Consider the following 18,078-nt stretch of genomic DNA (forward strand, 5'->3'; position numbering starts at 1 on the left):
AGCAGCTGAAAGTTCCTGTAAAAGGAGGGCTGGGAATGTATCTGCATTGTTAAATAATGTAGCTTTTTCCCTTAGTTTTCTCCCCTATATAGTTTATACTCAATTAGTTGATGGTGGGGTTATAGGTTGTTATTTCTGCTTTGCCAGAAAATGCATCTTAAGTGAGAACCAAGACAAATAACAAGAAAGGTGTTTCAGTGTTTGAAAGACCAGAACTAAGGCTGAGGCAGGAAGAGGTGCGGTGCTGCTAGTGTCAGGCAGACAATTGAAGTTGGCCCCACTCTTCCTGTTACACTTTTCCGCTTGGATAATACAATTCCACTTACAGTTACCTAACAAAAAAACAAACACACACACACACAGTAAATCTAGTTCAATTCTAACAGACTGCTGCTGCAATTCACATACAGTAGGATGCGTTCATACTAAAACCTGACACAATCTTCACTGTATGTCCATGTATCAGGTGCATCTGTGGCCTGCTGAAGAACAAGCCTCGTATCCTGGTCACTCACCAGCTGCAGTACCTGCAAGTAGCCGACCAGATTGTTGTCCTCAAGGAGGTTGGTACCTGTACAGAGGGAATGTACCCAAACTTTACTAGATGTACAGTATTTACATTTTCAGTCTAAACGGTACACACTTTTCTCACTCTTCAACACTGGGCCTCATGAAAAACTTGTGTTCAAGAGGAATGATTGCATTCATCCATTGTTAATTACCTCTATGGTACAAATGAAGTCTGAGTGATCCATCGTATGAGTCAAACAGATAGTTTGACTTTATCTAAAGGATTATAAAATGCTAATCTGAATGAATTTGGAGATTAAATATTCTCTTCAGTGTATGAGTGTGATGTGCATCATGGCTGCCAATTTACTGTATTGACAATTTATACAGTTTCATTTAATTAAGAATTATAACCACACTACTGGTCATGTTTGTAGAAGAGCAGAATCAGACAAAATGTTGTTGCAACATCATTAACATTACAGCCTACTGAGGTCACTAGCAGCTTTGAGATTGTTAGTGTATTAAGAGCTCAGCACCAGCATCTTTGTATAATGGAATGTATTAACCATAACCTTGTTAAAAGTGTGTTTATACATGATGAGATAGTGTTTATCCGTTGGCAGTGGTAATTTAAACGCAGTCACAGAGTATCCTAACTGTGTGTGCACATGTCAGGGTCACATGGTGGCAAAGGGGACGTATACAGAGCTGCAGCGGTCTGGAGTGGACTTCACTTCCCTGCTGAAGGAGGAGGAGGAGGAGAAACAGCCCCCTCCAGACATCGTCGCCAGGAGCAGAACTCTGTCCCAGAACTCACAGACCTCATCTGTGCACTCGATCAAAGATGGAGACCAGCTACCGGTTTGTATACAATTTCCCTCTCTAGGTTTGTTTAACACACAAACTGCAAGTGTCAAAAGATTGAACTTAATTTCTCCAGAGGAGGGGAGTGCTGATCAATTTGTAATGGCTTGTAGTGGTTTTAGAACATTTAGAATTTCAATTTGCTCTTGAAAGTGTATACAAGGCTCTAGACTAACTATGTCTAACTACTGCAGCTACTATGGCAAACTCCCAATCTAGATTCTAGAATCGATTGCTTTTCTTTGGGTTTCTGGATGTTAACACTGAATTTTAAACATTACATTTTGCAGCTGAATTTGGCATGTTGATTTTGAGCAAGTTCAGATAGTCAAAACATAGAGGGAGACAACACCATGTTAAATGTTTAGCAATACATTATTAAATCAAATTGAATCAAATTAACTAATATGGAATGGGATGTAGAAATCAGTGGAGTCTGTGGCAAAGGGTGTGTATTTTTCTTGACCAAAAATGAGTCAATCAATAGTTCTCTCTCTTACCGGTATGTTTAACATACATGCCATGCTACGCACACACACACGCAGACAGACCTGCTAAATTACAGCCACACCCATGCTATAAATGAAAATCTTTCCTTAGACATGACATATTTTCTTTTTTGCATTTTATGTTTTGCTCTCCACCCAGCTGTATCATGTCTGTTACAGTTTTACATACGTTGTTGTTAAATAGTCATTCCTAGTAGTGTCAGTTGGTCCTGCTTAAAACGTTGTTCTCTGTGTGGTTTATAATCTATTAAACTGTGCACTGTGCTCATGATGTTTGTCCATACAGGTAGAGCATGTGCAGACCGTAGCAGAGGAGAGTCGTGCTGAGGGAACCATTGGAGTGAGTCTGTATGTCAAATACCTGAGAGCTGGAGCCAGCATCGTTGTTCTGCTGGTTGGCATAGTGGTCAGCATTCTGGCTCAGGTACGCAGCTCGCAGAGCTATTTTTATTTTGGTTATCCAATCTGTCAGTTGATACCAGCTGCGATCAGGAGCGGCCACGCACACAGTACTCTACAAAATAAAATGATTCAAAATAAAACAGCCAGGTTTTGGCTGTCTTGACTTCTCAGCTGTGTCTAGAGCGAGACTGGCATGCAGAAAGAGACTTACCTTCCGTAAGTCTCTTTCTGCATGCCTGTCTGAAACAGACGAGAGTAGATACACACACACTCCTCAGAGAAAAAAAAAAAAAAAAAAAAAAAAAAAAAAAAGAGAGAAAAAAAAAAAAAAAAAAAAAAAAAAAAAAAAAAAAAAAAAAAAAGAAAAAAAAAAAAAGAAAAAAAAAAAAAAAAAAAGAAAAAAAAAAAAAAAAAGAGAAAGAGAGAGAGAGAGAGAAAGAAAAAAAGAGAAAAAGAGAGAGAGAGAGAGAGACGCTCTGTAGAGTGTAGAGGAGCAGGATTGCTTTGTGGCGTAGAGAAAAGTGTGTCTGGTATGCACAGACAGGCGCCCTATCGGACACGAATCTATACTTCTCAGCGCATTGCCTTTGTGTTCCTGGCAATAATGCCTTGACAAAATGTAAATTTCACTGTTCTTTCACTTTCCACGTTAGCTCAGTGAGAAATGTGATTATTGAGAAAGTTTTAGTGTCCTCTTCACATGGAGTGTCATCGAATGTACATACAGAATTGGCTATCTCCTCTTGAGATTTAGAGAAACACGCTAACCTATTGCCCATTCTTTTTAATCGTCTAGGTAGCATACATCATGCAGGACTGGTGGCTGGCTCACTGGTAAGAATGAAAATCACTGAAAAGAACAAAAATACACTAATCCCTAATATTGGTATATTCCTCAGAGGTCTCTGCTTTTGTATGACTTTATTTATTTTTGTAACGTTTTGATTGATCAGGGCTGACGAGCAAGATAAGCTGACTGCCAACAGCACCGTCATCCAAAACGGGCTAAACATCACTGCAGAGCTGAATACAGATTTCTACCTGGGTGTTTTTGGAGGTAATCTGACAACACATGTTGTCATATAAACCTGCACTGTATGTATTGTATTTCAGTAGTTTAGAGGAAAACATTCTGCTGCTTGTTTTTACAGGTTTGACTGCAGCCGTCATCTTTTTTGGCTTCATCAGGAATATTGTCCTGTTCAACATGTTAGTGAGGTCTGCACAGTCTCTGCACAACCGCATGTTCAACTCCATACTCAAATCACCTGTGCACTTCTTTGACGTCAACCCTATTGGTAAGCAAAATTTAAAACATTACCTCTCAAATACTAAGCATACAGTAGATCGATAGTATTTTGGGCATTAGTTGAATTATTGCATATTGACTTCAAGGTACGATATGTAATATTTCTGTATCTAAAAACAACTATACCTATGTTATATATTTTGTTGAGTTGAGTACATACACTATCCCAAATGTTTCCAACAATGTTCAATCTCTAATTTATATTTCATTGACACGGACGTTTCGTTTGGTCGCCTGTCAGTGGAGTCATACAACCTTTGACCCCTCTAGTTACTCTAACTACCGTCAAAACATGGGAACCCGGATGATACGTTTGAGAGTAATTATAAATCCTACAATGTCAGAGGAGAATTATACTCAGTAACCGTAATACAGCTTCATCAAAGACATATTGGAGCATTACCAAATTATGTGAGGGGAAAATCTCATTACTAAAAGAAAAGCTGTGATGGCACTTAAACCTACACTAAACCGCAAATGATTCTCCACATAAATATAAACTGGAAAACAAAATGTTATGATGTCTCTTATTAATATTTCCATAGTAAGGTTTTCTCCATATTCTCTCCTGTCTTACCTCAGGAAGAGTCTTAAACAGGTTTTCGAAGGATATTGGCCAGCTGGATTCTATGTTGCCGTGGACTTTTGCTGACTTCATTCAGGTATGGAGAGATCTCCCAGCAATGACAAAGCTCATAAGAACCTGTACACTAAAGCTACAGAGTTGGAGACTGGAGAGCCTCTTGGTCATTTAGTATATCAGCATAAATTGAATGGGACTGTATGGTCAAGTTCAATAATATTGCATGAACATTAAAATAAGATGACTGCTGCCCCCAGAAATATATAAATACTCTGTCATTTGCTTACCAGTCTCCTCTCCTGTGTTTGCCTGATTAAAATCAACCCTTAAATGTACAACTTAAATCGCCTTTATGCAAAGAAAATCATGAAATTTGATTCATTAACCATTTATATTTTCTTACGCAACTCAGACTGCCTCAGAAATAAGTGGAAAAAGGTTAATGTAAAAGAGCGGTGAGTGTCATCAGAAACAATCTAGTAACAGTAAAAAATAACAGAAACATACAGCAGATCAAGATGCATTGACCATCATCCTACAATAAAGGCAGGAATCTTTGTTAGTGAGGGAGTCTGTCCAGCTGTCCCTCTGTCTGTTCCATGTATAAAAGGAAGCAATCTAATAAAGTAAACAAGCAAATGTGTGCAAACTACTGTAGCCAAGGCTAATAAAACAAAAACACGGAGGCTCCCTAATCTGAACCAGCGTGAACAGCCGATGCACTTTTATTAACCCTTAATGGTAAAGTCTGCTCTTGACGTTTTTTCCCCGTGAACCAGTGTGTTTCCGTAATCCGTAAACAAGCCGACTTCAGAATTTAAGTAGGTTTTGTGTTTTTTCTCTGAGCAGGTGTTCCTGCAGATTGTTGGGACGATTGCTGTGTCGGTGTCAGTGATCCCCTGGATCCTCATCCCTGTTGTCCCCCTCCTCCTCGTCTTCCTCTTCCTACGTCGCTACTTCCTGCAGACCTCCAGAAACATCAAACGCCTCGAGGCCACAAGTGAGTGTCCCAGAATGCTATCTATATCACGTACAGTATGAAGGCTGGACACGTTTGTGTGAAATGTATTGAATCAAGTGGCAACAAGCGTGATTACAATTTTTCATCTTTCCCTCAGCTCGGAGTCCGGTATTCTCCCACCTCTCGTCATCTCTGCAGGGCCTGTGGACCATCCGAGCCTTTGGAGCCGAGGAGAGGTTCCAGCAAGCCTTTGATGCCCATCAGGACCTGCACTCAGGTTCTCCTCAGCACTATTATATTTACATCCCATCAATATGAAGCATTTGGGAGCTCTGTTAGTCCTGGGTCAAAAACGTATATCTTTTTTTCCTGAACAGCGGCCTGGTTCCTGTTCCTGACCACCTCCCGCTGGTTCGCTGTTCGTCTTGACGGCCTCTGCGCCATCTTTGTTACTGTCGCCACCTTTGGCTGCCTGCTCCTAAGAGACCGTAAGGAAGGTTCTCAATCTTTGAACACTGACTTAGTACTGCTGTACCATGCATCGGGCGCCTGGGTAGCTCGCCTGGTAGAGCGTGCGCCCATATATAGAGGTTTTTCCTGCGGCCCTTTGCTGAATGTCATTCCCCCTCCCTCTCCTCTCATGTCTTAAGCTGTCCTATATTAATAAAGGCCTAAAATTCCCAAAAGATAATCTTAAAAAATAAAATAAAATACCATGCATCTTCTATTTCAATAAAATATGAAATGTCTTTTTCCTGGTTCCATTAGAGCTGGACGCTGGCTCCGTTGGTCTGTCTCTGACTTACTCTGTTACACTGATGGGCATGTTCCAGTGGGGTGTCAGGCAGAGTACAGAGCTGGAGAACATGGTAAGATATTCCTTCTTTTTTTATTTTTATTTTTTTACAACTTGTATTCAAAGCTAATGTATAGGATTTATTTGATTTATTTAGTTCACTTTGCTATCCAGATGTCATTGCAACTTGTAACTTCAAGCCTTATCTCCAGTTAGTAACATTGACAGTAACAATAAAAACCAGAGGTGCAATTATTTATTATAGACAATTTATTGAACATGTTAAAAAATAAAAATACAAAATAGAACCTATAAGAAATAAACAGAAAAGAAAAACAAACGAGATCATCAGCAACATACAGTATAAGCAACTCAGAAGTAAAGAACGTTTCTAGTCCTACCCCCTCTTCATTGTTCATAATATAAATTCAAATAGCATCCATAAGATGGCTTGCACAGATCAGCTGTTATAGTCAAAACACAGCTGTAAACAGTATCCTGTTGTTTCAATGTATTATAGACGTTTTCAGAGACTTAAGAGCCGCTGGCCGGGTCACTGGCCACGAACATTTTGAGCCAGGGTAAAAGCTTTTATTATGTTGCTTTATAAAGTTTTTCATATATTTTCAGGTGAGAAAGCAACAGTTTTAATTCCAAATATGAAATTTGCTTCAACGTTTTCAGAGATGAGCGCCACCTCAGGCCAGCCGGCGGCCATCTCTGGTGATCCTGCTGCCCAGATTCCGGCAATAGACTTGTTGCGTCGGTTTCCGTAATCGCCATCAACGACTACTAATGACGTATCGGTGTCTTGAAGGGTTGTCCAATTACATAGGGGAAGATTTCAACCACTACCCCTTATAACACTGTTCCAAGGGGGAAGTCGAAAAGCGAGGGGAACTCGAAATCAAGGGGTAGGGTTAAAAAGAAGAAACTATTTAAATAACTCTAATCCCCGGTGAAAACTGTTCTATTCCTGCTTCAGCTTCCAAACCGTGGCCAGGAAGCACAGGGGAGCCTTCAGTTTGCCACGTTGAGGGCTAACTTCACTCTACCCAGCAGTTGGGAAGCAAGACGATGGAATTTTACTTGGGTCTAGATGAGCTGCATTTATTCATGGTCAAACTAAAACCTGTGCTGTTCATTTACTGCCACTTCCTCTCTGCTGCGATCAGCCAACAGCTGTCTGCGCTAGGGCTGCACAATATATCGTTTTGTTATGGTCATCGCGAGACCAACTGGCGCAATAAACTCATTGCGAAAGGCTGCGACATATCTCGAAAGACGCTCAGAGATTTCTTTGTGTTTGCTGAGAGTACCAGTAGAAAACTACACTTTAAAATGTAACTCATTCTTTTTCAATGTTGCTTTTATATTTAATTTGTTCAATAAAATAATATTGGAAATGGGGGTTTTATGTTATTTTAAAATTCATCAAGCAACTTGTTGTATTTATAGCAGAATACAGAAAGCAGCAGAACTGATTATATTACATTGCAATGTCGGTATAAATTTGATTTATCGCTCGGTCAGCCCTAATCTCGACTGTCCTCAGATGACCTCGGTCGAGAGAGTGGTGGAGTACACTGAACTGGAGAGTGAGGCACCCTGGGAAACCCAGAAGCGTCCTCCTCCTGATTGGCCCAGCAAAGGCCTGGTGACCTTTGACCAGGTCAGCTTCTCCTACAGCACCGAAGGACCGCTAGTGCTCCAGAGCCTGAAAGCAATGTTCCGACCCAAAGAGAAGGTCAGACATCTTTCTCTTCAGAGGACACAATACTGGTCATTTATCATTAAACCTAAACGGATATTATTAAACCCAGATTCTGCTTTTCTCTGTGTCAGGTTGGTATTGTGGGTAGAACAGGTGCTGGGAAAAGCTCTCTGGTCTCGGCTCTCTTCCGCCTGGCCGAGCCTCAGGGGAAGATCTACATCGATGGTGTTCTGACCTCTGAGATCGGCCTCCACGACCTGCGCCAGAAGATGTCCATCATTCCTCAGGTAAACATCAGCTGACCTTCTATTGTGGGTTAAAACTGACACATGCAGAGAGCACTTTAACCAGGCATCAGGCTAACACAAGGCCAGTGATTAGCTCGTTGTATGAAACTGAAAAAAGGTGTGTATGACTAACAAGTGCCTGGAAGTTACTGGGAGTTTGAATATGTGGACTCAAAATGGAAAAACAAAAAGTCGCCTGTGTGGAAAGGATCAAAATGCCAGTTTCGTTCAGTAGCAGAAAATCACCCAGCCAAGCAGAAAGTCTTGTTAAATATTGTAGGATGCTTGGTCATGTCAGGATAGAAAGACCTACAAAGACTCCCATGGAGCTTTTTAGCATCTTTTACAGAGACTCATAATACCTATGTTTTTGGCTGCAGAAAGCACTCAATTCACAATTACATTTAAATAATATAATACAATTCAAAACAAAGCTATATCTGTAGGGATCAAGTGGTTTTGGCCCTAATCCGAGTCCTAATGTACCGGGTACCATCGATACCAAGTCCGATACTTATATTTACCTGTGTTAAATAAAAATGTGTTGACACATTGAAATAACAGCTGCTATTTAATCTGACATCTTAATCTTGTGAGATACTTGATCCAATATGAAAGGTCCTGAGATACTGTCTTGAGTTTAGTGAATCTGTGTATTTTGCTAACCCTGGTGTCAGAACAGAGTGGTGTAGAGCCCGGCTGTCATTAAGGAGAGCATTGCTGCTATGCTAGCAGGCTGAGGTAAACACCTGTGCTTGTCCTACTATGACAAGTCAAAATGTCTGCTGGGAAAAAGGCCTATTGTGGCAAAGCCGCCATGACTTTGATGAGGGAGTAGCAAGCCGATGGGCAGTAGCACAGCGTAGTGGACGTTTTGATTCATAGGGGGTCCTGAATGTAAGATGGGTCTGAGCCATTCACAGCACTGTAGGCAAGTGCCAGTGTCTTGAATGGGACAGGAAGGTACATCACATAAGGAGAAGCAGGTAAAAGATATCAATACTCATTTCTTTGTCTGCTGAAGCTGCCACTTCAAATAACAAGTGACTTCTTCTTCTTCACCACTAGTGCTCTAGTGCTACTGACCCTGATGGTGTCATGGCTGCTTAACTGTTTTAAAAAAATGTCTCTTAACTACCCTGGAAATCCAGAGTTCTCGCGAGAGCACAATTTGAATTTGCTCAGCGAGTCCCTCGGGCATTGAGTAATGATGCTCATTAACTATGCCCTTGTAGCCGAGCTGCACCAATCACATTGGTGTATCTGATACAGGCGGGCCAGAGGCGAGCTAAACAGATGACGACCGTTTAATCTACAAGATAGCTCCACTGGTAGCTAAGCGTATGGGGCTCTGGATACGTCACCCCGTGTATTGTTGTGATTGGTCGTAGTGTTATCCAATTGCGTGCAGTGAGATTTTCAAATGCACGCTTGGTTTTGCCCCTCGAGATGGGCCACTTTCATTACTCCATGCCAGACCTTTAATCCTTTCGGATTTGGGTCTGGATTTCCAGGCTATCTCTTAACCCTAGTTCGCAAAAAACGTAGCCCAATCGGTTTACTAACACCATAGGTTAAAATAGTTGGAGACTCAACTAGATTAAAGTCAACTGATTCAATGACTAACCCCCCCTCTTGTTTTTCAGGACCCAGTGCTTTTTACAGGCTCCATGAGGAAGAACTTGGACCCTTTCAACCATCACACTGATGAAGACCTGTGGAAGGCTCTGGAGGAGGCTAGTATCCAATCAGCACACTCCAAAAGTTGAGTTTCTAGCTCATGTTGTTGCGTGTGTCAGGCAAAAACTCATTCCGTGTTCCCTGCAGGTGCAGCTCAAGTCTGTGGTGGAGGAGCTGCCGGGGAAGTTGGAGACGGTTCTGGCCGAGTCGGGCTCCAACTTCAGCGTTGGCCAGAGGCAGCTGGTGTGTCTGGCCAGAGCCATCCTCAGGAAGAACCGCATCCTCGTCATCGACGAGGCCACAGCCAACGTGGACCCCAGGTACTGCGGACACAACTCACCTAATTGGCAGTATTTGCAGAGAGCACCCCATCACCCCTGGCCGTACCCCAGCAGAAGCCGTTGCTTCACTGCTGTTGGCCCTGGGGACAACCATGAACTTAAGCTGATTTAATGAGAACACGCTGACGGTCAATATCTGGGTTTAAAGGAGGGAGAATACATGATTGTTTCGGGATGTGACAAGACCTGATACTACTTTTGTCTAGACTGCGAAAAATAAGTTACAGTACACAATCTGTGATCTTATTGTTGTAATATTTAAAAGCTGACCAACACAGTGACACTGGGCTGAGCTACTTAGACAAGTAAATAACTGACGCCAGATCCTCTCTCTCTCTCAAACCCTCCATCTGCTATAGTATATCGATAAAAGTCATACTATAGTATGTTGAAAAAAAGTCATAGTATGTCGAAAAAATAATACAAATGTCATATTAAAGTATGTCAAACAGTCATGAAAAGTCATAGTATAGTATGTCAAAAAAGTGAGTTAAAAAAAGGCATAGTATGTTGAAAAGAAATGATACAAAAATCATAGTATAGTTTGTTGAAATATTGTTTTTAAAGTCATACTATAGCATAGTCAAAAACTGCATCCCTATATTTAATGTATGTTCCGTGTCTCTGCAGGACAGATGAACTGATCCAGAAAACCATACGGGACAAGTTCAGAGAATGCACCGTCCTCACCATCGCTCATCGTCTCAACACCATCATAGACAGCGACAGAATACTGGTGAGTTGTCTTACTCATAATGGAAATAAGTCTTTGGGCTTTATTGTGTCATCCCTGACTATTTATGTATTTTAATGTATGACACGGGGTACTGTTTCATATTTTATATTTAAGTGGTCAAATAAAATCAGTCAAACAGTCAACAGATTCTAGTAGAGAGTACTTTACTTTTAAAAATTTTTAAAAAAGATGTTTGCAGCTGTTGGTCCTGACGCGGTCCAGTTGGTCAGTTGGGACAGAAGACAAACATTTCTCTCATTTAAGGTGGTTTATTATAGCTGGAATAATAATAGAACTTGTATACAAGGAATAAAGCCAAAGGATTACATGACGCACATCGATGTGGGCCATCCTACTTCACCCTGGAGCTCCGTAGAATGGCCCCTTTCTTTGGTTTAACAGACAGTTCTTATCCCCCACAGGGGTGTTGTCTCTTCCTATTGGTTGGTTGGGGCCAGGATCCTTTGGCCCTTTGCTTCAGAGCAATCCTGGTCCAGTGACTTCTTCAGCTGCCCTCTGAAGGAGGAGTGGGCCTATAAACATATAGTTCCTCTGTGACCCCACACCTAGTTAAGATATGTCTAACCTACAGAATGTGGCAACCCCCTCATTTTATGGCCACATTCCTTTCTACTCTGAGAGTGACTGTTTGACTTACTTGACTTCTCTCACTCTCATCCTACACAAACAGATTTCAGAAGACATTATAAATGATTGTCTTTTAATCAGGGCCTTGGTGTATCCTTAGCATGTTAACTTTTTTTATTTCTTCACACTCCCTAGTGGAGAAATTCCATTGTTGCAGCAGTACAACAGAAATAAATACAGGCAGATAAGCAACAGCTGCTTCCAGATTGATACCTCTCATAGATAGAGCCACGAGTCACTTAGTTTAGCATTAAGACTGGAAGCAGGGGGGGAAATTCTCACAAAAAACGATTTTATTTTTTTATAGTTGCTGAAAGGTTTTGTGTCTCTAGGTTCTAGATGCAGGGAAAATTCATGCCTATGATGAGCCTTATACCCTGCTTCAAGATCCAGATGGCATCTTTTATAAAATGGTTCAGCAGACCGGCAAGCAGGAGGCAGCAGCTCTACTAGAGGCAGCTAAACAGGCGAGTTTTACCCTCTTACTTTCTTTAGACACATTTTAAAATGTGAACAAGTTTTATCGTAAGTGAATCTAACTTTGCAAAACATGTTTCTTCAGGTTTACAACAGCAGAAGCCATCCTAGCATAGCAAACGGAGATGCAGTAACAGCAGACGGTAACTTGGTTATCTTTGAGACAGCTCTGTGAGCTCCAGGAGGCTCTGACTCTCTAAACTTGAGAAAGTGCCTGGGCTCGTACTGCACCCCTCCAGCCTCTGGTGACAGCACCCAGGGGCTGATGGAAGGACCCCATCCACTGAGATAGGATCTGAAGAGGCTCAGGTGGGCTCAGTAGGGTCGTGAATGGCTGAGCCAAATATACGCACATTATGCTGCTGTTTTCTTCAAGCCGAGAGAGCTTTGAGATCACTGCTGTAAAACTGTTGAAATAAATCACTATTTATTTTCAATGCTTCATATTTATCCTATGTTATTTGCTGCTCGGTATACTGATTCCTTGGAGAAATTGCTTTTAAATGGCTGAATAATCCTTACAAAATTGTTTGTACCTTTATTTTATGTTCATACACACTAATTTAACCAATGACATTATCTAGATTTATCCAAAGTTGCCTTTATTTTTTTAATATAGTAAATTATTGCACTTGATTTCGTACCAGATTTAAGGAATTACACAGCAGCATTCATTTCTGTAATCTCTACGAAATTTGTTTCAGCCTTTAGATTCTTAAATGTTCTTTTTTTACCGTTCCTACTCAGTTTACAGGGAGGAAGCTCAGGTGGCAATCTGAATGCCTCTCCTACAATTGGTGAATTAATTTGTTAAAATTATTTGACACTTTGTTTTGTTGGTTCTTACCATTTAAAATGAGTCATGACTATCTGACATGTTAATACTTTGTTGTTTCAACTGCCAATTTGTACATTTGTCAACTGCTGCATAAACACCTACAAATTTTACTTTGGTGATTTCTTTGGGGTCAAAATATACACTTTAACCACTGCTATATTTACACAGAAGGGGGGGGGGGACAGAAGTGTTTTGTCATTTCATATAGCATTTGTTTTATTTACCAGTACATTAGAAGCACCTTAGTTGTTTCACCAATTTATTGAAAATAAACGTTTGTTCTGCAGAGCTTAAATAAGAAAGTCACACCAGTTGAATTCTGAAAGAATCCTCAGACAGTCAAATTGTATCCTGAAAAGTTTCTTCATCAGTTCCTGTAATCCTTTCAGTAGATTTATCAGTGACAGTTCCATGTTTGTTAGCTCCCATCGAAGTGCAGGACGGACAGCCTCTCATTTCCAGCTCTGGTCGACAAGAATGATGGATAATCTCCTCTGGTGAGAAAAGGAAAACATACTATACTTGTTATCCAGAATATTTCCTGCACTGAAAATCATTTCTGAGGCATCAGTGAACTCACCTGGATCATTATCTGCTAGAGTAACGAGGTAGAATAACCCTTTGCTGGAGAGCAACTGTGCTACCAGACAGAAACCTGTCGGTCACCTCTCGCCCTCAGCCCAGGCAGCCTCTACACCCGTGCTGCCCACCTGGAAGAAAAGCACCCATTGATCACATGCTCCTCATCTCTGAACTGAAGATGGTGCTGTACAAAGCCTCACCACCTCTTCTGAAGGTTGAAGAGAAGGACATCCACTTGCGGGACAGGAGACACTCTGTCTAAAGAATAAAAAAGGAAAGGAAAACAACCCATGTAATTCAGAAACTTTCACTCAAAGCATGTGAATACCTGACGTGAATGTAAAAGTCTCACCAGTGATGTGTTGATAGGCTGTAGATAGATAAACCGGCTCATGGCCTGTGGCAAAGAAATGAGGGGACACCAACAACAAGCATAGGCCAATCAAAAGGGTATTTTATTATAAATCAAAACTAGTAACTTTAAACAAAGAAAAAGGAATGAGGTGTGAGAATGTCATAATGTAAGGTGTATGCAAAGTGCATGGATGAATGAATCTGTATAGGTGTAAATGACTGAATGAAAACTAAGAACTATAAAGGAACAAACCAAACCAAGTCATACCTGGAGGAGCAGAGAGAGAGAACAAAGTGATTCGAGGCAACTTAAATACCTGAGCCCAGGTGGCTCCAATCCAACGACCCTCCTCTGCCTGCAGGAGGAACCTCCCCTGCACAGCAGAGGCGGGGTCGTAACATCCCCCCGCTTAAAATGAGGGTCCCACCCTCAGCCCAAAATTTGGCCCAACTTATTCAAAAAGTTCCCCAAAAAAAAAATGGGAGGAAAACAAAACTCAATCCCGGTTCTTAGCAGTCGCCCTGTGTCCCGTGGCTGACTGTCCGTAGCCATAGTTCTGGTTGTATCCAGATTGATTCCAGTTCTGACCCTGGCCTCCACGGCACCTGCCGCATCCTCCGTATCCACGGCCGCCATACTGCTGCTGCCGGTAGACTTCTGTGGGCTGGGCTATTTTAATCTCACACTTCCGTCCACCGACATTGTGGTATTTCGTCTCCATAACCTTCTTGACAGAAGTCTTTTTATATGTGATGAACACGAATCCCCTCCTCTTTTCGGTCCTTGGATCTTGTGGAAGCTCAATGGTCCCAACATCTCCAAAGGATCCAAAGTACTCCTGAATGACTTCCTTTGAGGTGTCCGGGTCAATGCCTCCCACAAAGATTTTCTTGACTGGATCCTTCTTCATGGCCATGGCTTTCTTTGGGTCAATCCCTCTGCCATCTAGCCTGTGCTCCTTCTGTTCCAGAACCTTTTCCACACTGGCTGAGTCTTTAAAGAAAATTAAGCCAAAGCCTCTTGACCGGCCTGTCTGCTGGTCCATTTTTATGGTACAATCTGTCACCTCACCAAATTTGGTGAAGTAATCTTTAAGATCCTTCTTGCTCGTTTCCCAGCTGAGACCACCAAACATTTTCCCCACATTCTCCTTGCGTGAGGCAGAGCAGGTAACAGCACAACCTGGAAATACCTCTGGAGACGCACAGTTGCAATCTGGAGATACCTTTACAGGGAGTACTGAAACTTTCTTCTCAAAGATGTTTATTTTGCCATCTGCCCACACCTTACTACCTGCCAAGTCATTCCCCAAAATCATGTGGACTCAAGCTACTGGCAACTGGGGTCTAACCCCAACAGCTACATTGCCCTCTACCAGACCACATTTAAGGGTAATGTCATGTAAAGGAGAAAAGAATGGAACTAATCCCATGCCACGTGTCAATACACAACTGCCAGTATCAGACTCCTTGGAGAACAGCAAAACAGATTCCAAAACAAAAAGAATCTAAAGCTCCAGTGTCTCTTAAAATCCTAATTGGAACATTGTGGCTGCCATCTACCAAAGACACTACACCATCTGAAATAAAGGCTGAAAAATCACCTTTGAAAGACTCAGAACCAAACTCAACTATTGGCTGAGAAAACTCACCCTGGTGGTCAGAGGCTGCAACAGGAACTGCCATCACAGCAGGTTTAGCTTGACCTAACTTTCTTGATTGAAAGAGAGGACAATCTTCCTTCCAATGTCCTTCAACTAAACAGTAGCGACAGCTAACCAGTGCTGTAGGTCCCCCAGAACCTAACTTCTGCTGAGGCCTTTGAAACAAAGCTCCAGAAAAAGATGACCTACTAGTCCCAGGAGTAAAGTTATCTTTATAGTACATGTCACTGTTTGACTCAAAATGGCTTTTATGAGTTAACCTGTACTCATCTGCAAGAACTGCTGCATCACTTGGAGACTTAACGTTACGTTCATTAATGTATGTAGCAACCTGGTCAGACACAGAATCTTTGAACTGTTCCAACACAATCAAGTTGGACAGACCCTCAAAAGTACTAACTTCAGAAGCAGTGCACCAACGATTAAATGCAGAAGTCAAATCTCGAACAAACTCAGAATAGGTTTGTGAATCTTGCTTTTCCCTATAACGAAAGCGTTGACGATATGCCTCCGGCACAAGCTCGTAGACCTTCAGAACTGCTGACTTAACTTTAGCAAAAACTTTACTATCAGCTACACTCAGTGCTGAAAACGCCTCAAGTGTTTTCCCGGCGCGGCACATTGCAACAACATAGTCATATCCAAATCTGACCAAGCCTTAGCTCCCGCAATACGCTCAAATAGAATAAAGTACGTATCCGGATCTGACTCATCAAATTTAGGCAACAAACAAAGATTCCGTGACACATCAAACTGTGGTACTCCTTCTGGCCTATTAACATTTTGTAATCGCGCTATTTCCAACTGCAACAACTCCCTCTGCTGCTCAAAAGTCAATGAAGGGCTAGACTGAAAACTAGCCCCCTCACCACTAGCAGACTGTCCCCAAAGAACACCTTCCTCTCTAAGACCCTGCTGTAATCTAGCCTTAATGGTCTCTTTAAGTTTTTTATCAGCAATCTCAATCTGATAATGGTCAGCAATTTCAATTAACTGCTCCTTAGTACACAACTCTAACGCTAACTCTGAAGGAGCCTGAACAAAACTACTCAAAATGGAAGACATTTTCCTCAACCAATATAACTATTACAAATGCTGAGAAAAAAAAAAAATACACAACTCACCCGCTGCCAGTCTGGGTTTAAGGACAGGAACCACACTCCACTATCCTCCAAAACAACTAACTAGCCCCTGGTCTTCGTGCAGTCACATGTGGTGGGATTTTATGCACACAAAACCAGCGGAGTGGAAAAGACAACCAGAACCTGGTGGCCCGTCCCACATCCCTGGAGGTGCTCCCGAGCCGATGTAGGGAAAAGGAAAAGGGAAGCTCTACCCACGTTCACTGCCACCTAAAACAAAAACACCACGAGCCTCCTATGGACACTCGCTGATAAGCCTAAACAGGAGAGGACTCCCACCTAAACAAAAACCCAGAACAGGCCCAAAGTGAATTGCTAACCAATTTAGCTATAAAGCTAACTGAATAAGAGGAACACATGGCTCTCAATGCTCTCTCCAATAATATTGGCCATACCAAAGCATCCCCTCAAACAAAAGTTTGGCAATCTAAGCAAAACTAACAAAACTACTAACCCAAATAAACTACAAAACAAATAAGCCAAACTACAAGTAAACAAAACAAATCAATAAGGCAAAACGCCAAAACCAAAACAAAACTTTAATCAACTATTGAAAATTGTCAAAGTAAACTCAAACACTAAAGCAAGACTAAAGTATAATTAAATTTAGCTTAAAGACGAGCCCCCACTTGTCACAAACCGGCTCATGGTCTGTGGCAAAGAAATGAGGGGACACCAACAACAAGCATAGGCCAATCAAAAAGGTATTTTATTATAAATCAAAACTAGTAACTTTAAACAAAGAGAAAGGAATGAGGTGTGAGAATGTCATAATGTAAGGTGTATGCAAAGTGCATGGATGAATGAATCTGTATAGGTGTAAATGACTGAATGAAAACTAAGAACTATAAAGGAACAAACCAAACCAAGTCATACCTGGAGGAGCAGAGAGAGAGAACAAAGTGATTAGAGGCAACTTAAATACCTGAGCCCAGGTGGCTCCAATCTACTAACGACCCTCCTCTGCCTGCAGGAGGAACCTCCCCTGCACAGCAGAGGCGGGGTCGTAACAGTGTGTATATATATGTGTGTTGATTACACATCAGTCTCCTCAAACAAAACAGATTAAAAGTTTGAATATACTAACTTTTAATTGAAGACCATTTAGATTAATGGTATGTTCAATCAGGAAAAGGTATTTGACGTATTCAAAGTACTAAGTAAGTACATAGTATACATAGTATAGTATGTCGAAAAAAGTGATTAAAAGCCATAGTACTGTATGTCGAAAAAAGGGATAGTATAGTATGTTGAAAAAAGTGATAAAAAATCATGGTATTGTATGTTGAAAAAAGTGATAAAAAAGGGATAGTATAGTATGTTGAAAAAAGTGATAAAAAAGTCATAGTATGTCGAAAAAAGTGATAAAAAGCCATAGTATAGTATGTCGAAATTAGTTTTTTTAAAGTCATAGTATTGTATGTTGAAAAAAGGGATAAAAAGCGATGGTATAGTATGTTAAAAAAAGTTATGAAAAGTCATAGTATAGTATGTCGAAAAAAGTGATGAAAAGTCATAGTATAGTATGTCGAAAAAAGTGATAAAAAAGTCATAGTATAGTATGTTGAAAAAAGTGATAAAAAAGCCATAGTATAGTATGTCGAAAAAAGGATAGTATAGTATGTTGAAAAAAGTGATAAAAAAGCCATAGTATAGTATGTCGAAAAAAGGATAGTAT

General features: G+C 41.1%; 2 protein-coding genes across 8 annotated transcripts in view; one reads left to right on the top strand and one right to left on the bottom strand.

Annotated features, from left to right (window-relative positions):
* The window catches only part of LOC120554463 (multidrug resistance-associated protein 4-like), a 31,339-nt gene extending 18,571 nt beyond the window's left edge, over nucleotides 1–12,768 (top strand). For both annotated transcript variants that reach the window (XM_039793365.1, XM_039793366.1), the window contains 18 exons: nucleotides 467–563; nucleotides 1,189–1,374; nucleotides 2,173–2,310; nucleotides 3,085–3,122; nucleotides 3,242–3,345; nucleotides 3,440–3,586; nucleotides 4,180–4,259; nucleotides 5,030–5,180; nucleotides 5,299–5,418; nucleotides 5,519–5,629; nucleotides 5,910–6,010; nucleotides 7,493–7,684; nucleotides 7,783–7,938; nucleotides 9,585–9,674; nucleotides 9,766–9,938; nucleotides 10,590–10,695; nucleotides 11,676–11,810; nucleotides 11,906–12,768. In XM_039793365.1, coding sequence (XP_039649299.1) covers nucleotides 467–563; nucleotides 1,189–1,374; nucleotides 2,173–2,310; nucleotides 3,085–3,122; nucleotides 3,242–3,345; nucleotides 3,440–3,586; nucleotides 4,180–4,259; nucleotides 5,030–5,180; nucleotides 5,299–5,418; nucleotides 5,519–5,629; nucleotides 5,910–6,010; nucleotides 7,493–7,684; nucleotides 7,783–7,938; nucleotides 9,585–9,674; nucleotides 9,766–9,938; nucleotides 10,590–10,695; nucleotides 11,676–11,810; nucleotides 11,906–11,995 — 2,215 coding nt within the window. In that variant the 3' untranslated portion in view covers nucleotides 11,996–12,768. The remainder of the gene's footprint in view (nucleotides 1–466; nucleotides 564–1,188; nucleotides 1,375–2,172; nucleotides 2,311–3,084; nucleotides 3,123–3,241; nucleotides 3,346–3,439; nucleotides 3,587–4,179; nucleotides 4,260–5,029; nucleotides 5,181–5,298; nucleotides 5,419–5,518; nucleotides 5,630–5,909; nucleotides 6,011–7,492; nucleotides 7,685–7,782; nucleotides 7,939–9,584; nucleotides 9,675–9,765; nucleotides 9,939–10,589; nucleotides 10,696–11,675; nucleotides 11,811–11,905) is intronic.
* A 132-nt stretch (nucleotides 12,769–12,900) lies between these two features.
* Nucleotides 12,901–17,406, bottom strand: LOC120554488 (heterogeneous nuclear ribonucleoprotein A/B-like). Of its 6 annotated transcripts, none has more exons than XR_005638467.1 (5): nucleotides 17,277–17,406; nucleotides 13,593–13,637; nucleotides 13,444–13,498; nucleotides 13,239–13,368; nucleotides 12,901–13,152 (listed from the first exon to the last, which is right to left on the bottom strand). XR_005638467.1 is itself a non-coding variant. In XM_039793409.1 (5 exons), the coding sequence occupies exon 1, from the start codon at nucleotides 14,911–14,913 to the stop codon at nucleotides 14,092–14,094; it is 822 nt and encodes a 273-aa protein (XP_039649343.1). In that variant the 5' UTR covers nucleotides 14,914–15,863; the 3' UTR covers nucleotides 12,901–13,152; nucleotides 13,239–13,368; nucleotides 13,444–13,498; nucleotides 13,593–13,637; nucleotides 13,863–14,091. The 6 variants fall into 6 exon arrangements, 4 of the variants coding, with proteins under 4 accessions (XP_039649343.1, XP_039649345.1, XP_039649342.1 ...); XR_005638466.1 differs by lacking the exon at nucleotides 17,277–17,406 and adding an exon at nucleotides 16,383–16,895; XM_039793409.1 differs by lacking the exon at nucleotides 17,277–17,406 and adding an exon at nucleotides 13,863–15,863.
* Between the last annotated feature and the right edge of the window lie 672 nt (nucleotides 17,407–18,078).

Source organism: Perca fluviatilis, chromosome 24 (genome assembly GCF_010015445.1).
Source record: "Perca fluviatilis chromosome 24, GENO_Pfluv_1.0, whole genome shotgun sequence".
NCBI classification, from domain to species: Eukaryota; Metazoa; Chordata; class Actinopteri; order Perciformes; family Percidae; genus Perca; species Perca fluviatilis.

Coding starts and splice junctions, on each gene's coding strand:
- LOC120554488 (XM_039793409.1), bottom strand. CDS start 14,913: ATGATTTTGGGGAATGACTTGGCAGGTAGTAAGGTGTGGGCAGATGGC.